This window comes from Primulina huaijiensis, unplaced genomic scaffold (assembly GCF_012295235.1).
Source record: "Primulina huaijiensis isolate GDHJ02 unplaced genomic scaffold, ASM1229523v2 scaffold32015, whole genome shotgun sequence".
In the NCBI taxonomy this organism is placed as follows: Eukaryota; Viridiplantae; Streptophyta; class Magnoliopsida; order Lamiales; family Gesneriaceae; genus Primulina; species Primulina huaijiensis.
Window position 1 is genome coordinate 161,958 of NW_027357518.1, and position 21,740 is coordinate 183,697.

At 35.4% G+C, this 21,740-nt stretch overlaps 3 protein-coding genes across 12 annotated transcripts; 1 reads left to right on the plus strand and 2 right to left on the minus strand.

Annotated features, from left to right (window-relative positions):
* Positions 1-35: 35 nt before the first annotated feature.
* Positions 36-2,451, plus strand: LOC140967978 (uncharacterized). The gene is made up of 3 exons (XM_073428803.1): positions 36-286; positions 929-1,105; positions 2,098-2,451. Exons 1-3 carry the CDS (start codon positions 221-223, stop codon positions 2,302-2,304), a joined length of 450 nt encoding a protein of 149 aa, XP_073284904.1. The 5' UTR covers positions 36-220; the 3' UTR covers positions 2,305-2,451.
* Positions 2,452-3,570: 1,119 nt separating this feature from the next.
* LOC140967999 (disease resistance protein RPM1-like) lies at positions 3,571-6,830 on the minus strand. Of its 6 annotated transcripts, none has more exons than XR_012173678.1 (3): positions 4,029-6,830; positions 3,841-3,921; positions 3,571-3,756 (listed from the first exon to the last, which is right to left on the minus strand). XR_012173678.1 is itself a non-coding variant. In XM_073428826.1 (2 exons), the coding sequence occupies exon 1, from the start codon at positions 6,828-6,830 to the stop codon at positions 4,029-4,031; it is 2,802 nt and encodes a 933-aa protein (XP_073284927.1). In that variant the 3' UTR covers positions 3,571-3,773. The 6 variants fall into 6 exon arrangements, 4 of the variants coding, with proteins under 4 accessions (XP_073284927.1, XP_073284926.1, XP_073284925.1 ...); XR_012173679.1 differs by having other exon boundaries at positions 3,571-3,773; XM_073428826.1 differs by lacking the exon at positions 3,841-3,921 and having other exon boundaries at positions 3,571-3,773.
* Positions 6,831-14,277: 7,447 nt separating this feature from the next.
* On the minus strand, positions 14,278-21,007 carry LOC140967979 (extra-large guanine nucleotide-binding protein 3-like). Of its 5 annotated transcripts, none has more exons than XM_073428805.1 (9): positions 20,756-21,007; positions 19,079-20,117; positions 18,859-18,996; positions 18,174-18,278; positions 17,910-18,089; positions 16,670-16,862; positions 15,577-15,824; positions 15,298-15,470; positions 14,278-15,030 (listed from the first exon to the last, which is right to left on the minus strand). In XM_073428805.1, exons 2-9 carry the CDS (start codon positions 20,045-20,047, stop codon positions 14,430-14,432), a joined length of 2,607 nt encoding a protein of 868 aa, XP_073284906.1. In that variant the 5' UTR covers positions 20,048-20,117; positions 20,756-21,007; the 3' UTR covers positions 14,278-14,429. The 5 variants fall into 5 exon arrangements, with proteins under 5 accessions (XP_073284906.1, XP_073284905.1, XP_073284909.1 ...); XM_073428804.1 differs by having other exon boundaries at positions 20,697-21,006; XM_073428808.1 differs by having other exon boundaries at positions 16,685-16,862; positions 20,697-21,004.
* Positions 21,008-21,740: the final 733 nt, after the last annotated feature.

The window sequence follows — 21,740 nt, forward strand, 5'->3', positions numbered from 1 at the left end:
CAATTAATTATTAATGCAGATTAATAATTATTAATGCATTATTTGGAAAAGGGTAGGAATCCCAATCGAGAACCAGACTCCAAGCCAAGTGGTGGATTCTCTCTCAAAAGTCTTTGAGAGAGAAATTGAGACGTTTTAACGCTCTTAGAAAAAAATCCCAGAAAAGATTGGACTATACACAGATACCTGATTCCTTTCTCTCAACTGAGTGCCTACAAATATGGTTGGAATTTTCTCAAGATTTTCTGCCAGCAGGACTGGTCATCGACGGGCTCAAAGTGCACTGGTGAGCAGCATCTGTCTTTCTTTATATATCTGCTAAGTTTTTAAATTTGTTTCTATGCGTTTTGGGTGCAAAGATTGTTCCTTTATTACCCGAGTCTATGAAGTTATTGCGTGCTTTTCAGATTTTTTGATGTTGTCTGGAAGTTGTGATTTTTCAGGAGGTTGTAGATTTTTGTGTTCTCTGATCTCTAATGAAAATTGGTGGATTTTTTCGGTTTCTAATTTTTCACAAGATTTGGTTTTGGCTGAATGTAGTTGAATGAACATCATTTTATTGAAATGGGATTGCTGACATCTGTTGGTAGATCAAATTAAGTATAAGTTATTGTCCTTTGTATAAAAGAGGAACTTAATGCTCACGGCTTCTTGCCTATTAGCCTTGATTGTTATGTAAATTCCAGTTTTCCTTTTAGTTTGGTCGATCTGAAATTTACTGTATGTCATATGATATGGATCGCATCTTACTCGATGTGGTAATCAATTATTTACCGACTTAATTTCTGTACTTATATTTTCCAAACCATTTCAATGTTCCTTAGTGATCTTCGGTTTTCCATGTATGAGCTTGCTTGCAGAGTCAGCAAATTTGTGATCGATTTACCTTCTGTGCTGATGTTGATTGTTGAATACTCTTGTTTTGCAGGTTGAAACGACTCCTTCCTCGGAGGCAACAACTGCTACGACCATAGCCGGAGCTGCACTCAGTGTTCCACATGGGGTTGAAGTTGCAGTTGAATTTAAGCCAGTTGAACGCCCGATCGAGCCTCTGGATAATGATCAACCAGTCCAATGCCCATTAGCTGAACCCTCGATTCTTAATGTAAGCTTAAAATGGTTTTTAATGAGTATAGAATTTGATATACCAATCAATTACATCTCGTTTTGTACTCTGACGTGCTTGTTTGTGTCATTTGGCTGCTGATGCTTTTGAGGGAATTCGGCCTTCGACCTCTTACCACCGGGTTATATGTTAGAAATTAGAATACATAAAACAAGATTTGTTATTATTATTATTGCCATGATCGTGATTTAATTATCTAGATTGTGATAAGTGTATCACAACTTATCCTTTTCCGTGCTCATTCCGTGCTACGGGATATTCTCTCCTCCATTCATATGGCTGGTGATTTCTATTCAAAAATCAAGAGAGAGAATCCTAAACTCAGGGTGAATTGCATAATTCTTTTGCGTTATTTTCTCTCTCTATCCTGTTACTATCATTTTTTTTAAAAAAAAAGCTGTGTTTACTTGAGAGGCAGAAAAAACTTGCTGACATTTATAGTGGATAAAGCTATATTTTCAGTCAGCTTGGTTACCATGCTAAATAATATGGACTAAGTTTTTGTTTTGTTCCTTTCTACATTGAGGTTGAGTGTTGCCTTTTTGTGCTAACTATGCTAAAGATATGGTGAGGCACATCTTATAAGTTTTTGGGCCAAAATGATATGCCCTTTGCATCCATGATTTGGCCGGTTTGAAATGTTTTGGCCACAAGGAAAGTATGAATTTGGTTTTTTAATACATGTGATGGTACGAGTTTATAGCACTTGTTTCGCCTCTAGACCAATCAGTATGCCTGATTGTGTCTGTTTCTCTTGTTCTTGTTGTAAAAAAACAATGCTATCTTCTTCATTATGTGCCTATATCACCACCCGATGCAATTTGCTGTAAAGAACTTTGAAACTGCGCTTTTGATGGGAGTTTGAAGTTCCATCACTTTTGGTTTGAATTTTTCCATAACACAGAGCTTTTACTTTGTTAAGTAAATTTAAATAGAATAAGCTCTGGTTTTTATTTTTTTCGTATGATCAGGATGGAAGAATATGGAAGGAGCGAGTATCTTCTAGTGTCCAGAGGAGGACTGATCTACCGGTTATGCAGGAACCACCTCCAACTGAATCCAAGACTCACACGACTAAATCCCGCGCCCCATCAAACCGGCTTATTCTGCCATCTATCAGCGCCCCGGAACGCAACATCATAAAATTGCTTGAAGAGTGTAATGCATCTGGAGTATAGAAAGTTACAAATCTAATAATAACTCTCTCAATCGGGCAAGTGCCATCAGTGTAACTTGTATGTATCTTGTCATTTTTTCTTAAAATTATTTGTAATGTCTAAACTTTCAACCATTACAAGCTTAATACTTCAACCTCATCTCAAGTTGTTATAAGCATTTTCATTGAGTAATAACACAAAATAAAATCGAGTGAATAAATAATTGTCCTGTTGAATCGTTGGTAATGAATGGTATATCGCTAATTATCCGAGTTTAATCCAATACAAAATGGTATAAAAAGAACTATTATAATTTTTTAAAAATTGGCGCATGTGTACTTGCACGTAGTTAAATGAGTATGTCTTCTTCAGACGAATCGATTCGGTCAATATTTTCATTGAAAAATAATATTTTTGATCATAAAAATAAATATATATCTATCAGACTATTACTATATTAAAGTTGATGCATAATAAAGATAAAATTAGTAGGTTGATATCGCTTTGTTAATTGTAAAGTCACCCCTCTTCATTTTGGTAATTATCATTTAGTCTATTGTTAATTTTCACAATTACCCTTTTGACAATTATAAGTATCTATCATTTTTAACGATTTCAGTAATTATGATTTTGAGGAATTATCTTGTGAGACGATCTCACATATATTTATTTGTGAAACAGATCAATCATGTCCATATTTACAATAAAAAGTAATATTTTTGGTACAAAAATTAATATTTTTTTATGGGTGACCCAAATAGAATATTCGTCCCACCAAACTGATTCGTGAAATCGTCTCACATGAGTTTTTGTGTATGATGTTAACCCTTTCTCAATTTTAACAATGCCCTCTTTGGAACTTTTACGAATTATCATATTGCCTATTCTATAATAGTTACATAATTGAACTAATTCAAGAAAAATGAATAAATGGGAGAGTGGAATGCATCCACTTGCGAGTAGGTATTTGATGAACTAGAGAAATCAAAGTTGTCTACACATCAGGAAAAAAAAATTAAAACACCTTGGTCTATCATATTAAAATTCTACAAAAATTTTTTTTATGGAATATATAAAAATTTAAATTGAATATTTCTAGACTTCTAAACTCCACAAAAATCATTAAAAGTTCAGAACTAACACACTCTTAAAATATCTTGGTCGATCATTCAGCTACATTATATGTGAAAAATAAAATAGCACATGATTTTGGGCTAAAATATTATATGTTAAATACGAAAAAGTAAAACTTGGTTGTTGACCAAACAACACTTGAACAGCAGAATATGGCCATATGAGGCTAATATATGGAATCCTTATCAGATGAGTCCGATGTCCAAACAACACGAATAATTGAATGTTCACTACAGCCAGAAATGTGAGGCCAAGTGACCAAGAGCTAGGGGAGCCAATCTTCATTAACAAATTTATCGGTAACCAGGCTGCTGCTGAACACTTGCGGGATTCTTTCACCTGCAGTTGCTCCAACACTGCATAATCCAGAATGGGTAACACCAAGGAAAATGATATTACATGCATGGTGGTTGTATTAACTACCTGCTGAGCCAACAATGTGCACAGTAGTTGAGTATTTTCTCATGCTGAGCCTTTCCGTTTGCACACAAAGAATCTTGTATCCTGATACACAAAAAGGCTTTTGCTTTGATAAGTGATAATCACGTGTCACTTGTTATTTCAATACACACACACATTTGACATTTGTATGTATACAAAAAAATGATCACCTATAATAGCAGATCTCTCCATTGACCATCAACTAGAGAGAAAATGTTGACTTTGGGGACGTGTGCAAGCTTCCATTCCTCCCCAGCCTCTAGTTTTTGTCGAACAAGTGTATCTATGAATTCCAATGAAAGATCGCCTAGTTCCATGTACTGAAGATTACTCAAATGCTCGATGCCCGATGGCAACTCCCCCATTAGATTGCAATGCCAGATAGATAGCGTTTCCAGGTAAGGCATGGAACCCCTCTCTATTTCTATCCATCTCAATCCTCTTAGTTTGGATAGCCACAATCTTTTGAGACTCTGAAATCCTCTGCCAACGAAACTTAATCTCTCGCCTTCATAAGCAAAATTATACAGTTTTAGGGATACTAGATTTGGCAAAACTCCAAGGTGTTGTAATAGATCCTCTCTCAATCTGCTCCACCCGAGTTGCACTTCAGTGAGCCCATGAAGAAAATGCATCCACTGTGGTAACTTCTCCAAACGTCCATGAAGCACAACTTTACGAAGAACTGAGAATGTTAAAGGAGGCACATAGTGATCCAAATCCATCACCTCTCCCTCATCAACTGCAAAAATGCATAAAGATCGTAGGTTGATAAGCTTTGCTAGAGAAGAGCTAAGATCCTTCCCATCTTCTCTTTTTAACTTTTTAATGCATAATCTCCGAAGTTGAGTTAGCCTCCCTATTTCTCGCACTATTTTAATTCCATCAATTTCATCTGCATCTATGTAACACAGCTTTTGTAAGGCAGTCAGGCAGCTTCCTATCTCGTATGGAGCCTTAAAGCTTTGTGGATGGCCAGAGGAAAACATATCACGTGCACTTATATATGAGTACACTAAGAGATGCCTAAGTTTGCGGAGCTTCAGAATTTGAATTGGCAATTCGGTCACTCTGCACTGCTTGAGGTCTAATGTCTCTAAATTTTGAAGATTTCCAATTGATTTGGGAATGATTTTGATATTTGTCCTCCTTAGGCTAAGGTACTTGAGGTAATAGAGTTTGAAAACTTCACTGGGGATTTTATCCAATGGAGCTCCTCTTAGATCTAATACTTTTAGTAACCTACACCCACCTTGCAGAACCCTGTGTAAAATCTGTACTGATTCTGAATCTTCAAACTCAAACCAGAAAAGAGAGACAAGATATTTAACATTGAAGGATTCTTGTGCATTGGTAAAAGCAGAATGAATCGCCATACGTCTAATCTTATTAGGCCACATTGTTTTTTCTCCACTGGCTGGTAAAAAAATATTGCGTTCTCTTGACTTTGAAATGATGTATTCCCGTAGGATGTCATGGATACGAAACTTTCTAGGCCTACCATCCTCGTATGTGTCCGCTACTTGGATAAGACTTCTGCTAACAAGTTCATTAAGATAGGCCTCCGCCATTTCTTCCTCCGTCTTCCCTTGTTTTAACTCCATAAATCCTTCTGCTATCCACAGCCTGATCATCCTCCACTTCTCAAGTAACTCAAATTCTAGAAAAATGCTCATGTATAAGATGTAAGCTTTCAGATAGTGTGGTAAGTCATAATAACTGAGATAGAGTAATTTCACCATCCGCTTCATACTGTCTCCTTCTAATTCAAGACCAATGTTACGTTCAAACATTTTCCATTCTTCGGGAATTTGTTTCTTGGTAGCTAAGAGGCCACCAATTACAACAATTGCAAGTGGCAACCCCTCGCATCTCTTTAAGATACATGCAGAAACTTCTTTTAAATGAGGAGGACATGATTTTCCTGGAAACGCTTTTTTATAAAACAATTCTTCTGATTCTTCAGCATCGAAAGGCTCTAAATTGTACAAATGGCCGTTGGTCTCACTGCAAGCAGCATTTCCTATGCTGTTAAAGCGTGTGGTGATGATAATGAAGCCAAGAGCACCGAGTCTTGGAAATGCATATCTGATGGATTCCCATGCACCTATTTTCCAAACATCATCAAGGACAATTATATATGTTTTAAGCTGGAGAAAATTATAAATAAATTCTTTCATTTCATCAACATTCTTTGCTTCCAGGTCATGAGGTGGTTGTTGCTTCACTTCATAAACAAGCTGCTTAATTATGCTTTGCAAAAGATGATCTGCTTTGAAAGACTCTGCAATAGTAACCCACACATGGCTATCGAAGTTCGCCTTCACCGATGCATCATCATAGACCTTTTTAACAAGGGTAGTTTTACCCAATCCGCCCATGCCTACTACTGAAATGACTTTAAGCCCGTTTTCAGTCGGCAAAAGCCACTCTAGCAGTTGCCTCTTTGGCTTTTCAATACCCACAATATCTGAATCTTCCAATAGAAGAGCATCCCCCCGACTGTCATACCATTCATTGCTCATAAAGGAAGAGCTTGATCCATCCATGAAAGCATGTGTGTCTTTGAACCTCTGTTGACTCTTGGAAACATTTTGTAATCTCAACTTGATTGTTTGGATTTCAGAAGCAATTCGCCTACGGGCTTTTAAATTTCTTACTGATGCACATAAATTTTTTTTGATGCACCCACCGAATTCATTTGAACCATGACGAGGATAAGCAAATCGGAGCATGTACTCTTGAAGAATATCTTCAATGTCGTAAGTGATTTTACGTACTTGATTAACCCATGCTTTGAGTTGGGGATCACTTTCTTCTTTTGAATCAGCTACTCTAAGGAATGCTGTCATGTGTTCCAATTCACCTCGAATATACTCTACTTCCTCTCCAACCCCTCCTAGTAATTCCTTCTCATGTTGGAGAAAGAGAGACAATTGATTGAGGAGAAAAGATACAGCACTGTCAGCCATTTTTGCCTGCTCTCGACTTCTTACATTTACGATGCACTGATCCTTGTGTTTCCTGCAAGGTCGAAAGGATGTAAGGAAATATTCTCAACCACACCATAAAATTTAAATTATGTGAATCCACAGTCCTAATGATAGCCCCAATACCCGAGCTCTAATTGATCTTGACTCAAGCTCTCAAAGCCAGCACCAATCTAGCTTGCGCTCAAGATTGTATAATGTTGGGGAATTACACCAAAGCCGAAGCGATGCCGATCACGATTATAATATAGTACCCAAAAATTGCGGAATAAAATAACCAACAAGAACACAAAGATTTACGTGGTTCACCCAATATAGGCACTGCAACTTTTATAACTGGAAGAAATATTACTATAAGTGTATACACCAATACACTCAATATTTCTCACACTCCCAACTCGAGTATACCGAGAAAATAATTTCTCTAACTCACACAAGAGAATTCCTGCACTCAAGAAAAAAATACACTCTTTTTTTCTATGCACTCTCTTTTTATCAAAACTAAAAAGCTTTTGATTTTGGGATACAATAACTGAAAGAATAGAGTTCTATTTATAACTAATTCCCTCATTCAACTTTATCAAAAAATCGATGTGGGATATCAATATTCTGAATTTTTTATTTAGCGTGGGCCACATTTCTCACCTAACAATTCTCCCACTTGAAGACTTGATTTCAATTACGTCTTCACATCAACATTGCAGCAGCTCATATCTCCTCATTTATTCTTGCAGTCCAACTGAAGTTGAACACAACTTCAGTTTGTCAGTGGTTACCGTCTTCGTGAGCATATCGGCTGGATTTTTATTTCCAGCAATCTTCTCCAGCACCAAGACTCCATCTTCCAGCACCGATCTGATAAAATGGTACCTAACCTGTATATGCTTTGTCCTAGCATGATAAACAGAATTTTTTGCTAAATGAATAGCACTCTGACTGTCACAGTATAATGTGCTATCTTCAAGCTTCTGACCCAATTCCTCCAGAAAGGATCTCAACCATATCTTATCCTTACTAGCTTCCGTAACTGCAACATACTCAGCTTCAGTAGTCGAAAGCGTAACAATCTTTTGCAGCTTAGACACCCATATCGGCATCGACAAAACCTTGTAAGCCAAATTTTGATCTCTTGAAGCATAAAGAACAACTAGCAGTACCTTTCAAATGCCTGAGAATCCACTTAACTGCTTCCCAGTGTTGCTTTCCTGGATTACTCATAAACCTGCTCACAACTCCCACTGCATGTGCTATGTCTGGTCTTGTACACACCATTGCATACATGAGGCTTCCGACGGCAGAAGCATAAGGAACCTTATTCATATAAGCATGCTCCTGCTTCGTCGATGGTGATTGTGCTTTGGTTAGTTTGAAATGACTAGCCAAAGGAGTACTCACAGATTTAGCTTCATCCATATTAAATCTGCTAACCACCTTTTTCACGTACTCTTCTTGAGATAACTTCAAGAATCCATTCACCCGGTCTCTAAAGATCCTCATTCCAAGGATTTGCTTTGCAATACCCAAATCCTTCATGGCAAATTCCTTTGATAACTCTTTCTCGAGTTTATCAATCTCCTCCAGACAAGTTCATGCTATCAACATATCATCTACATATATCAGTAGTATGATATAATAACCATCAAGCTTCACATAACAACAGTGATCAGTCTGATACCTCAGAAAACCATCATTATTCATTACACCATCAAACTTCTTGTACCACTGTCTTGCTTGTTTGAGACTATACAAGCTCTTCTGAAGTTTGCACACCATTTTCTCTCCCCCTCGTACTTCAAATCCCTGTGATTGATTCATTTCTTCATCTAACTTTCCATGAAGAAACCTCGTCTTTACATCTAACTGTTCCAGATGTAAATCTTCTTTTACCATCAATCCAAGTACACTCCTGATAGTCGTTAACTTTACCACCAGAGAGAAAATATCAGTGTAACCAATGACTTCTTTTTCACCTTTTACAACAAATATTTATTTGTACCGCTTGCTACCGTCATGTTCTAACCGGCACTCCCACTTGCTATGTAAAACTTTTTTACCTTCAGGAAGTTCTGACAACTCCCACATGTGATTGGATGACAGTGAATCCATCACATCTTCCATGGCTAACTCCCACTGTTTAAAAGTCTCATAAACATTCGATTTATTTTTCACAAAATAAACCCAAAATTTCCTGCTCGAATCGTCAACAGTAGTGTCATAATATCGTGAGTGATTTCCAAGGGATGTCACAGGAGATGGTCCACATACATCAGTATGTACCAGCTCCAAATCCGCTGATTTCGGTTCTCTAACCTCTTTTGAAAAGATCACCTTTTTCTGCTTTCCAAAAAATACAGCTTCACACAGCTTGTATTCAACGATCTTTAATTCCGGTAGCTTTCCGTTTGAAACAAGCATCTTCATTCCCTTCTTACTCGTATCCCCAAGCCTACTATGCCATAGACATAAATTAGCTCCAGCATCCACAGCCGCTAATTTATTTCTCAAACTGGAAGTCATATAAAGTGTTCCAGTTTTCTTTCCTCGAGCAACAATCATGGCTCCTTTTTTTACTTTCCAAGAACCATCACCAAAGGTCACCTTACGACCTTCGTCGTCAAGCTGTCCTACTGAAATCAGATTGTGTGTCAACTCTGGTACATGCTTTACTTTGTTGATTTTCCAGACAGATCCATTTGTCATCTTCATCCGGATATCACCCATACCAATTATTTTCAAAGGTTTTCCATCAGCCAGGAAAACTTTTCCGTAATCTCCCGCAATGTAATTATCGAATACATCACGATTACTAGGGGTATGAAACGAAGCTCCCTAGTCCATAACCCAAGAATCAACAGAGCTTTCCATGGATAATAGCAGAGCATCATGTACTTCCTCAGTGACAGTATTGGCATTATTCTTCGTTGTTCTGCAGTTCTTTTTCAGGTGACCAGTCTCACCACAGCTCCAGCACTTCACATTCTTTTCAAAGTTGCTTTTGTCTTTTCCATTTCTTGACTTTGGGTCTACCATGCCATTGGTTAAAACTCTTTTCGCCACTCCTGCCCCTTCCTCTATTCTCGAGAGTTAGAGCAGAACTTGATGATGTTCCTTCACCAGAATCCATCTTGCGAACTTCTTCGGCAAGAATTTGATCTCTGACATCATTGAATTGTAGCTTTCTTTTTCCAACAGAGTTACTAACCGCTGCCCGCATTGGTTCCCAATTGTCTGGTAAAGACGCCAAAAGAATAAATGCCCGAATCTCATCATCAAATTTAATTTCAACCGATGTCAGCTGTGAAACAATCGTGTTTAATTCATTGATATGTTTAGCCACCGATGCATCTTCTCTCATCTTCAAGTTAAATAACTTTTTCATGAGATGTACTTTATTATTTGCCGATGGCTTTTCGTACATGTTCGACAAAATGGACATCATCTCCTCCGTTGTTTTTGCCTTTGCCACGTTATGTGTCACGTTCTTCGTTAGGGTAACACTTATTGGTCAAGAAGCTTCTAGTCATCATCCTCTATCTTTTCCGGCTTCTTTCTAGATAGAGGTTGATGCAACTTCTTGCTATACAAATAATCTATTATATGTAACCGTCAGAACGTAAAATCTGTACCGTCGAACTTGTTGATACTTGGTACCGATCCATCATCTCCAGCCATCGCTTCTCTAGCCTTAGCAAAAAATCTAGAAAATCTTTTCTGATGTGGAAGATCAGACAAAGCTGCAACCATAGAGCATACTCAGAATTCTTAAGAATTTTCACAACAAAGCTCTGATACCAGTTGTTGCGGAATTACACCGAAGCCGAAGCGATGCCGACCACGATGATAATATAATAAACAAAAATTGCGGAATAAAATAACCAACAAGAACACAAAGATTTACGTGGTTCACCCAATATAGGCTACGTCCACGGAGCACTGCAACTTTTATAACTGGAAGAAATATTACAACAAGTGTATACACCAATACACTCAATATTTCTCACACTCCCAACCCGAGTATACCGAGAAAATAATTTCTCTAACTCACACAAGAGAATTCATGCACTCAAGAAAAAAATACACTCTTTTTTTTATATGCACTCTCTTTTTATCAAAGCTAAAAATATTTTGATTTTGGGATACAATAACTGAAAGAATTGAGCTCTATTTATAACTAATTCTCTCATTCAACTTTATCAAAAAATCGATGTGGGATATCAATATTCTGAATTTTTTATTTAGCATGAGCCCCATTTCTCACCTAACATATACATTCTAAAACGACATTCCATTATAATAAATAAAAAAAACATGTAATTTATGCAAAGATTTAACGGTAAAGTAGTAGATAAACAATATTAAAATTATATATAGCTCGAGTTCCACTTCCAGTAGCGTGACTAGTAACAGAAACTGAGTAAAAACCACTCAAACTCGACTCCCCTACGATCGATCACATATAAATAAATCAGACTATATATTAATTTACTGAGATACGTGTAGGCCACCCACTAACGTTTTGTATCAAATGATCAAGTGAGAAGACTTACCTGGATTAATTGTCAGGTGCATCGCTGCTTATTATAAACTTGTTCATTGACTTCTTCTGCGAGAAATCGAAATCAAAGTATAAAAATATGAGACAGATGGATTTGGAGAGGAAAGAGCAGATATATCATTACTATTATAATTTTAAAAAAAAAAAAAAAAACTTACCAGCTGGCCTATGTAATTAAGTGGAAATCGCATAATAGAGATAGATAGCCGATCTGCATAGGCAAGTTTTGCAGCGGATCATCGACTTCTATTTATGTATATATATCCTTCAAATGTCTTGGTCAATATTATTTACAGATATAATAATATAAGCTGGAATTTCATAGGCTCTAGCGAGTAATGGCTAGCCGGGTTTTTTATTATAAATTGAAAAAAATTAAACAAAATACATATTTTTAAAAGAAATATAATAAAGTACAATATGATACCCGACTTTTGGGAAAGAGTATTTCATCCGATGAATCTGAACCACTCATTCAGCATATCGGCCCATGTCAAATCAAATCATTTATTTTGATCAATTTTTTTTTTAAAAAAAATAACATCTTCACGTGTATTTCAAATACATTTGATGAGTAAAATAAATCTGAAGAGATCATTTTTTTAAAAAAAATAATTGATCGAAGTTATTTAACCAATTTTCTCGTGTAATAGCATAGCAACATTTAATTTATTTAAAAAAAAAGATTTAAGCCTTCAGAAAGGTGACACCATTTTAATGCGTAAATCTTTGTTGCAAAATTTGTTTTCTCTTCTTCATCTTCTTCATGTACGGAATTCGTCCATTTTTTCTCCATGGGGTTTCATATTTTCTTTCAATTATTATTCCACCAAATAAGAAACAATTTTGTGATGCTTATTAAATTTTAGGTATAAAAATGTTTATAAAATATTGCAAACTAAAGATATTATAGCAGATTTTAAAGTTGATAAATAAGTAAGAATTCATGATGTAAATCTTTTTCTTTTGTTATATATCATTATATAATTAAGCTAAACTTATAATAATTTTTTACCATAATAAAAATTATATAACAACATCACAATATAGAGTAGGTCTCTTGTGGGACGGTCTCATGAATCTTTATATGTGAGACGAGTCAATCCTACCGATATTCAAAATAAAAAGTAATACTCTTAATTAGCATAAAAAGTAATACTTTTTCATGAATTACCCAAATAAGAGATCCGTCTCACAAAATACGACCCGTGAGACCGTCTCACACAAGTGTTTGCCCACAATATATTAAAATTTATAATCAAAATTTTTAAATATAAATTTATGTTGAATGTTTTTAAAATATTAATTGATTTTTAATTATAAATATGATTTGAAATAAATACTAAGTTAATATAATATATCATAATATAATAAGATTCATAATTAATACTTTGTTCCAAATATAAATGTGACATTTTTTTATCCGTTCTAAATATATAGTACAATTTTTATATTTAGCACTATCTTATCTATTCTTATCAAGCTATCCGGTCAATAAAGACATGAACTATTTCAAACAAATTGTTTTTACTCTATTAGAACATTTATTAAATAAATATAAAATTGGATATTTTCCTAAAATTTACATTTCTAATAAATTTATTAATCTTGTGAAAAACACGTAAACCTAAATATATGAGACGGAAGGAATATACATATAAAAGAATTTCTAATTACAAACTAAATATATAAAATTTTATACTGCACTTTTTCATTAATCATACTGAATATAATACTTTTTTTGTTTTTAAATGTTATAGTAGAAATTTTTTTATTCATAATTTGAATGATTCAATAAATCCCTAAAAAAATGTTTTATATAATTGAAAAATAAAATTCCCCACCACGCTTTCAAGGAGTCGGGTTCACATTGGCATGTTTCATTCTGCTTGTTTAATTTCTTAGAAATTTATAATATTTATTTAAAAAACCAGTGGCATGTTTCGTTCTGCTTAGAAAAACAAAGACAACTATTCTTGCTCCAATCACAACATAGATGACATAAAAAATATTTTGGTATAAAATAATAATAGAGTGGATTACGTTAGAACATAATAAAACAATAATTATCAAGCAATATAAAGTAATTTGATACACGAACTAATGATAAATAGATAAATCGATATCTGAACTATTGTAAATAATTTAATTGGTACATGATCCAACTAAAAAATCGATTTACTCTTAACTTAAATTGCTTTTAAGTCCAATTGCCCCTGCCCTGTATATTTGTTTTTGTTATAAATCAAGCCAAACAGAACAGCGAATCATAAAGAAAACGAGCATCTCAAAGCTTGCATTAGTCTCGTTTTGCTGACTATAATAAGATTTTTACCCTTCATCTTTGTGAAGAAACTTCCTTTCTTTTTCTCTGATTCAGTTTGGATGAAACATCTGGTGAAATGGGCTGCGCTGGTTTGAAATGAATAAGTTTTAAGCAGAATATAAAGAAAAACGAGGGTAAATCTTTGCTTGTGAATGGGACAGCACTGGTTTGAAGTGCTTGAAGGAAGTTTGAATCCGTGACCATGTCAGGCTGGGTTAGAGTGGTTTTTTCGACAGCCATGTTCGTAACTTGCTTCAAGAATTCCTCCTCCATGAAAGCTACATCATTCTTGAGTTCAGAAACGAATTATCTTGAAAGGAAATTCAGTGCAACTTAATAAAGATATTTCCATTCCCTTCAAGGCTGTTTCAAGATTTCCATATATTTAGAGATTCACAACTTGTTGATTTGCTTTTTCTCGTCTCCGATGTTCGATGTTTAGCAGTACATGTAATATTTCTATAATCAACTCAAATCAAAATACGCTTGGCGGCCATAGACTGATTCCTCGACTGATTGATTACATAATACCCAAAGGTGCACGTACCACAACAACATATATTATCGCAATCAAGAGACCTGGGTGCAAAAAATATACATAAATAAAATATTTATGATTGAAGTTTATTGATCTCATCTCAGTTTCATCACTATCTATACATAAATCCCAGATTTTTTTTTTCTCAAGAGACACATCATCTTACTCATGCGGGATAAATGGCGTGCTGCTCACTTCTGTGGTACTGTAAAACGAGTCTTCTCCACCCCCGTAATAGTTATCTTCTTTCTCATCATCCCATCTAATGACTTCTCTTATATACTTGAAAGCTTCATCCACTGTGGGTCGGTCTCTCGCCCTTGATTGCCAAACAAAGAGCTTTCGTCCGGTAAGGGTTGCGTAAAGATCCTTGAATTTCATTGCTATGTAGAAGTAAGCTTGGTGGGCTAGCGACTGATTGCTGTTGTGGGGCCGAACTGGACTAAAGTCGGCGAACCATTCACAGGAGCCAATGGGAGCCCGGTTGATTTTTTCCTCGAAAAGATCGTACTTGTTCAAAATCAAGACAAATGGGGTGTCCTTGAAACATGGATGTTTGATTGTTGTCTCGAAGAGGTCCCGACTTTGAATCATCTTGTTTTGAAGGACGACATTTTTGCTACCATCAATGTCTGGAGAATCACATACTTGATCGTAATCGCTTAGGGACACACAGAAAACTACCACGCTAACGTCTTCAAACATTTCAACCCACTTGCATCCTCCATTCATCCCCCTGGCATTCACTCTAATAAGTTGATACCTGATATCAAATTATTAGGTTAACGTGACGTCGATGATGATTTTTTGTCATTCATACACGTAAAACTTTTACTGGTAAACAGTTGCAACAGGAGACAGCATCAACTCTTGTAAAACTAGCTATTATACGATCCCTGTAAATGAAAACATCTTGGGACAAACATTGTTTTTATACAACATGATAACCAAGTCAAAATATATCATGATGTTCATAATATCAAATCTCCTTGTAAACAAATTCTTTACTCAAGAATCTAATACTACTTACTTTATCTGAGGCGGGGGCACGGCATCAAGATTTTCAGTGTAGGTTTCCGACATTGGGCTACGATCATCCAGGGTGAACTCCATAAAGGCCAAACCATTCCCTTGAGTCACCCCTTCCGCATACAGTATATCACGGTCTGAAGGATCATACTCATTGCTCGATATCTCAACAGCCTGTCATCGAAACAAATGTTAGAGTCAGCATCAATAACAGAAATGCAACTGATTTTATAAAAATTGTGCAACAAAATTAATAGTGACCCAAAGCAAAATACAATACCCTGCTTAAGAAGTACTCAGCCACGTCAGGTAAAAAGTGAAGTTCGTTCTTTCTCCTGTATGTTTCCTGTATGGCAGAATCCCGCCACACTTCTTCAACAAGTGGAGCATACTCACGTGTTGCAGCAGGAAAGAATGCATCTAAATCTCCTGTGGCTATGATATCCAGGAGCCAATCAGAGAAATGCTTCAATCTCGGATTGAGGGAATATATGCATTGATTGGGTTCAATGGATTCCGATCCTTCCCCTGTAGAATATACACTCAATTACCACAAGATAGTTAAGGTAGTATAGAATTTTCATTAGTCATAGGACAAACGTACATCCAAATTTTAACAATAACTAGAACAAAAGGTCATTTCAAAATTTTCCCACTAATTGAGATACTAGAACAAAAAATAAAGTTGATTTTTCTCAAACCTTGAAAACACCGAGGAGAGCACAAGTGCCATAGAGGATCATCCATCACACAACTTTTATGACAACCAATAAAGAAAGAAGAAATATAGTATATGTTTGTTTTCATTAATGAAAACATTTCAGTCGCCGGACATTAAAACAAGCAGATTCCACCTTATTTTCCAAAAATTCAGTTTCACCCTATTACAATTTCTCCCATACAATTATTATTTTAAATTTAATTTTCATCACTACCAACAACAATTATGTTATAATATTATATCAAACTGTTATAGTATTTTCTCAAATTTTATGACCCCGCACATTATGAAAAAATTATTAACCAAATACGGTAGCAAAAATTCTTTCAAAAAAAAAAAAACCAAACACATCACATCATCTAGCTCATTTTTTAACATGCATTTTCAAAAACCATATTCTGAAAAAACCATAAATAAAACTGAACTCAGCTCAACCAGAACAACTTTTTCCAGGTTCTGATTTGACCGACCTGGAAAGACCGGAACATGTTACGCAAATATCATTAGAAACTACTGAATCACTAAACAGCAGCTGATGATTAAAGAGTTTTTTAAATCTAAACTTAAGTTGTTACTGTGGACGAGAACGAGAACGAGAACGATAAACGCAAGAAATGACAAAGAAAGAGGAAGAAAAAGTAATTTAGCATACTTATTCTTTTATCACCTGATTCAAGGACTAATCCATCAGAACCTTGCCTTTTGGATTTTGAAACAGCTTCCTCCTCGAATCGTTCTCGACCATCAAGCAGAATGCTGAGATACTTATACATGTTGCTCTGGATCATAAGCTTGATATCCTGCAGTTCTTCATATGTAAACTTGCTGCCATACAAAAATTTGGCCTGTTTCGGGAGAAAACAAGAGGAGTCAATTAGATATAATATAAAAAGCTATTACAAGACAATCACCGTACATCTCAGAAATCATTAGTATTTAAACTCAGCCAACCACAGGGATTGAATATTTTAAAATTGTTTGACTTAAATTGATGTCACATAGAAAATGATGAATTTTTAACAAACGTGATTAATATGATCCATTAAATATTAACCGAGAATCTTAAAAGCCCTCAACCGAATCACTGCTTGATGCCGAAGAACCAAATAGTCAACTCAAAAAAATTTCATCCTCCCATCCAACACAAATACCAATCATTCTGTTATTACTTAATTTCAAATGTACGATAATAGCCGGGCAAAATGGCATTTAGCACCATAATGAAAACCCAAAAAACCACATAACCCCCTATACAAAATCAATAATATTTTTAAACCCAGTGATTAAAAATCAGGTGTAAAACCCCTCATAAATGGGGAGAAAACGCCTGATTTCAAAAACAAGACCATTGTTTTTACGTTAGGGATTATACTTTTTTTATATTTAACAGGGGAGATAAATGCAATTGCCCAATAATAATCAGATTTCATTTCTTTATTTTTTTTATTTATTATTATTATTTTATTGAGTAAAATTAAGAGATATATTTGCAGACATATGGAAATAACGGAAAAGTAGTCAGAAGATAGGAGAGAAGCAAGTCACTTACTCCAAAAAAAAATTATCTCAATATACCTGTTAAAATATTTAAGGGTCAACACCAAGTAAAATTTGAATTAAAGAATCTCAGCTAAGTCTTGAAGAAACAAAGAGAAAAGTTGAAAAAGGTGTACGTGAAAACTTCAATGAATAATACTTCAATTCTTGTAAACCAAAAAAATGCTGTAAAGAATAAAAAAATGTCTTCACTAAGTTAACCTCAACATTCAAATTCTATCAATGATGTAAGAGTGAACAATTGCACGAGTAAATTATTTCAGGTGAAATTGTAACCAAATTAGCTGTAGCAAGTTCCTAGCAACGACCTCACTTGACCACTTCATCATGGTTACCTGCTTGAAAATAGTACTAGTCCCAGAGCCTTGGAGTCCAAGTAGCAGAAGCTTCTGGCTCTTTTTCTGCTCTAGATAATTCGGTACGGTAGTATAATTGCTAGGCTCATCCTTATGCCCATGAGGCTGACCTTGTGGTACAGGTAAAGAGAACAAGGAGCAGACAAATCTGGTTGATGCCTGGAAGAATTAAGAGTAGGTGAAACGATTCACTGGACATGCTACAGTATTTGGAATGTAATTTTCAATATTCCTAAAACATACCTTTTCCCATATATTTCCTCTAATATTATTTTGTCCTTCCTCCTCGTAACGGCCATCATCATATACCCAAAAATGGGTATCACGAGGACATTGAACATTTGCCAACTGTCAAATCCAAAACAACAAATAAAACTACTTCCCCAAAAGCGAAACCAAGATTCAACACAAAGCATAGGTAATATAAGATGAACCATAAAGTTGAAGGCCCACATGATTGCATCACTTGAAATATCAAGCAAAAAACAAGTGGCTTAAAGCCAAAATCATCACTTTTTTCATTCCTAAATCCTTAAAATTATGTATTTTCGATATTATTACTCTTATAGCCCCCGATTTGGTAAGATTTATCCGTAATCATTGTGTCTCATAAACTCCTACATTACATTAATCCACCAAGGTATGAACCATGATCGAAGCTTTACAAAAGTGCTAGAAAACGGCAAAAGATCATTAACTTCGTTTTTCCGGAATCTTTTGCATATTATTAATAGAATACAGATTTATGTAAAGTTGTTACGAGTTGTGACCATTAAATAATTGATATTTATGTGATTTGCATAAGTAACCTAACAATGAAAACAAAACCCAATAAAAAGAAAACACCAACTCTCCTAAATCCCATCGTTTTTTTCTACAAAAATATAAAAAGATTCTCATATTAACATCTCGCACTAGAAAGACGAACCTTTAGTATTCTCAGCTCAAGTTTTGTTATTTCTCGACCATTGATGTATACCTCAGTATTCCCATTGCTTGCATGAGGACTAAGTTTTCCTGTAAAATTCAAGTTTGAACTAATAATTCTATCTGGCTTTTCTCCATCCTGTCAAAATGGAATCCAAATACGATATGAGTATTTTCAATTCCCAACACAAGATTTCCAGCAACAATGAAAAAGGTATCACCTTTCCCCAAAGACCTGATTCCTTATCATACCAATAGCGGCCTGGCTTCAACTTCCTAGGAGGTAAAGGGCATCCAAAAAGTTCGGCCATCTCCTCTGGCTTCAGAGGATACCCATTAACAATCAACTGCTCTGGTCGAAGTTGGTTTGCCGAACACTCTTTTTCGGCTTTCATTATTTGTTTGACTTCTAATGGACTAAGTAAACGTGACAAAAGCCTAGAATGATTTCCCAATTTAGACCTCTTCGACTCGTCAATCGGCTCACTGATGCAAGTAACACATTTGCGCCCTTCTGGCATCGAACCCATTGCTCTGAGCACACAATTGCTGCAATATCTTGCATCACAAACCAGGCATGATTCCTTAGTCTCCCACTTTCCTTTTCCACACCTAAAACACACTCTTGTTTTCTTTCTCCTCTTCTTTTCTTTTGTGACACCAACATATTCAGGAAACACTTGTTTCTCCGCGTCTGTGACTCTCCTGTCAGATCTATCAACGGTATTAAAGGTGACCACTGTGGCTCTCCTCACGTCATTGGAAGAGTCTTTTGGGACATAACTTCGGTGACTGTGCACTGAACCAGGGGAAGCTGAAGGGGATGGCGAAGAAAAATCGGCATTTTGCAAAACAGACACCTCGGATTCCGAACTTCCAGACATCCTAGGACTCTGATTAGAATGATTTGCAACACTCACGATACGTGACATGGGCATAGGGATTGGTTCGACAACAGGAGCCATATCGTGAGTCACTGATCTTCTAGACTGGGAAACTGGTTCAGCAATTGGAATTGTGTCTGCATTCATATCAAGGGGTTCGGCTCGGGGAATTTCATATAAAACTGGAGGGCCATCGTACTCTAATGCTATTGAATAATCCAGGTTATCCTCATCGGGAACGGGCGCCCCTGCAGGAAGCATTTTTCTCACCATATCCCTCCAATCCTTAGACCCATTTTTATCCATGGTTCCTCACACCAATCTGCCCCCTCAAGCACGGCCCCAAGTAATTCACAATACGATAAGTTTCAATGTCCTAAAAATTGAATAAATACACTTTAGAAACAAGTTAAATGCAAGATCTATAAAACTGAGAAGCAAAACAAATGGAGAGTTACAGTTCTTTCAAATCAAAAAATAAAAACTTGTGAAGTAATTTGCACAATCAAGAGGCATTTTGTCAAAGCATTTATAATTGAAAATTTCCAAATCGAGAACTAAAAACCCAAAAAATCAACGGCCAAGCGTACCACTTTTCCACTGAAAAGAAATTTCAACAACTCTGCTCATAAAAATCAAGCATTCATGAATTTTCAGATCAAAGTTGTCAACTTGAAAACAAATGCTTCAAGATTCTAGAAGTCGAAAATTCGGAGTCATACTTTCGACAAGGCACCAAATCCGAACCATCACAAAATCAACTTCCAAATAAGCTCAATTGCATCTCACTTCATCCAAAATTTCAACTTTCATCGAATTACAGATCCAAAAATTAGCATCCAGAAATCTCAAGAGAAAGAGTGAAAAAAATTTAACTTCACAAAAAAAGAACAAACTTTATGCACGAAAGAGCGATGAGAATGAAAAATAAAGAACCTTTCAAGCATACATGTACCTATTAAAAAGACAGGTAAAGAAGGTGAATGGATCAATGAGAGGAAAAGGGTAAATTACTAGTAATAAAGGCTGCCTTCTTGGGCTTTGAAGCTCTGAAAAATCAAAAGGGCTGAATCCTAATCTATGAAAGAATCTACCCTTTTCAAAAGATAGCATGAAACAAAGATCATTGCACAAAGCATGGATTACATAAAATTTTCATTCTTTTTAGAGAGAGACAACAAGAGTATATGTAAAATTGGAGATTAGGAACTGGGCAGATGATTTGCTGAATACAGAGGAGATAGATAGTGGGGTCCATGTGAGTGCACGGTTTGGAAATGCTCGGGTTTGATGATGATGGAGTGAAAATTTGTTACTGCCATTTTCATTTGAAAAGTCCAATGTTGACCCTTTCAAAGAAACAAAATTAGACATTAAATATTTAATAATATTTAATTTTTTTTAAGAATAATAATATTGAATTTGGGTATCATGATTGAAAATGAAATTCCATTTATTACTAAATTTCCGAATCTTGATGAATGATATATTTATTTAAGATACTCATATTGTTCCACAAGTATTTAATTTTCTTCTAAAAAAAATTTTCGCGTCTCCATTGTTACAGATTTGCAACATTATAAATAAGGGTCAACAAGGATATTAAATGGTTATTTTAAAAATAAAATATTGAAATTATTCTTGTAACAGTTCAAATATAATTCAATTTGACCATGCTTGATGGGAATTATTAGGTTAGCTCATGCAACACACTTACATATTTTTATTTCCAAAAAGTGATGAATAATAAAGTAAAATAAAAACATGTGGAGGACCAGATAATTAATGTCAACTGAGACTTAGATCGGATGATACCAAACCAGACAATCAATAAAACCTTGATGGTGAAGTTGCATTATTGAGGTGAGGCCTACTAGCACTAGCCGCCCCACCACTCCCCCACCCAAATTTCATTTCATTTTGTTTTGTGTCACTAACTTGGAATTTATGACAAAAGTTTTCTATTTTGGTTTAGTTATCTCCTAACTGTTATCATCTG

Excerpts from the sequence above, each read along its gene's own strand:
- LOC140967978 (XM_073428803.1), top strand. The coding sequence starts at position 221 with ATGGTTGGAATTTTCTCAAGATTTTCTGCCAGCAGGACTGGTCATCGA. Across the intron at positions 287-928 it reads GACGGGCTCAAAGTGCACTG|GTTGAAACGACTCCTTCCTC; the intron begins GTGAGCAGCATC and ends CTTGTTTTGCAG. Across the intron at positions 1,106-2,097 it reads CTGAACCCTCGATTCTTAAT|GATGGAAGAATATGGAAGGA; the intron begins GTAAGCTTAAAA and ends TCGTATGATCAG.
- LOC140967999 (XM_073428826.1), bottom strand. The coding sequence starts at position 6,830 with ATGGCTGACAGTGCTGTATCTTTTCTCCTCAATCAATTGTCTCTCTTT.
- LOC140967979 (XM_073428805.1), bottom strand. The coding sequence starts at position 20,047 with ATGGATAAAAATGGGTCTAAGGATTGGAGGGATATGGTGAGAAAAATG. Across the intron at positions 18,090-18,173 it reads GAGGAAATATATGGGAAAAG|GCATCAACCAGATTTGTCTG; the intron begins GTATGTTTTAGG and ends TAATTCTTCCAG. Across the intron at positions 15,031-15,297 it reads GTGCCCCCGCCTCAGATAAA|GTATCAACTTATTAGAGTGA; the intron begins GTAAGTAGTATT and ends ATTTGATATCAG.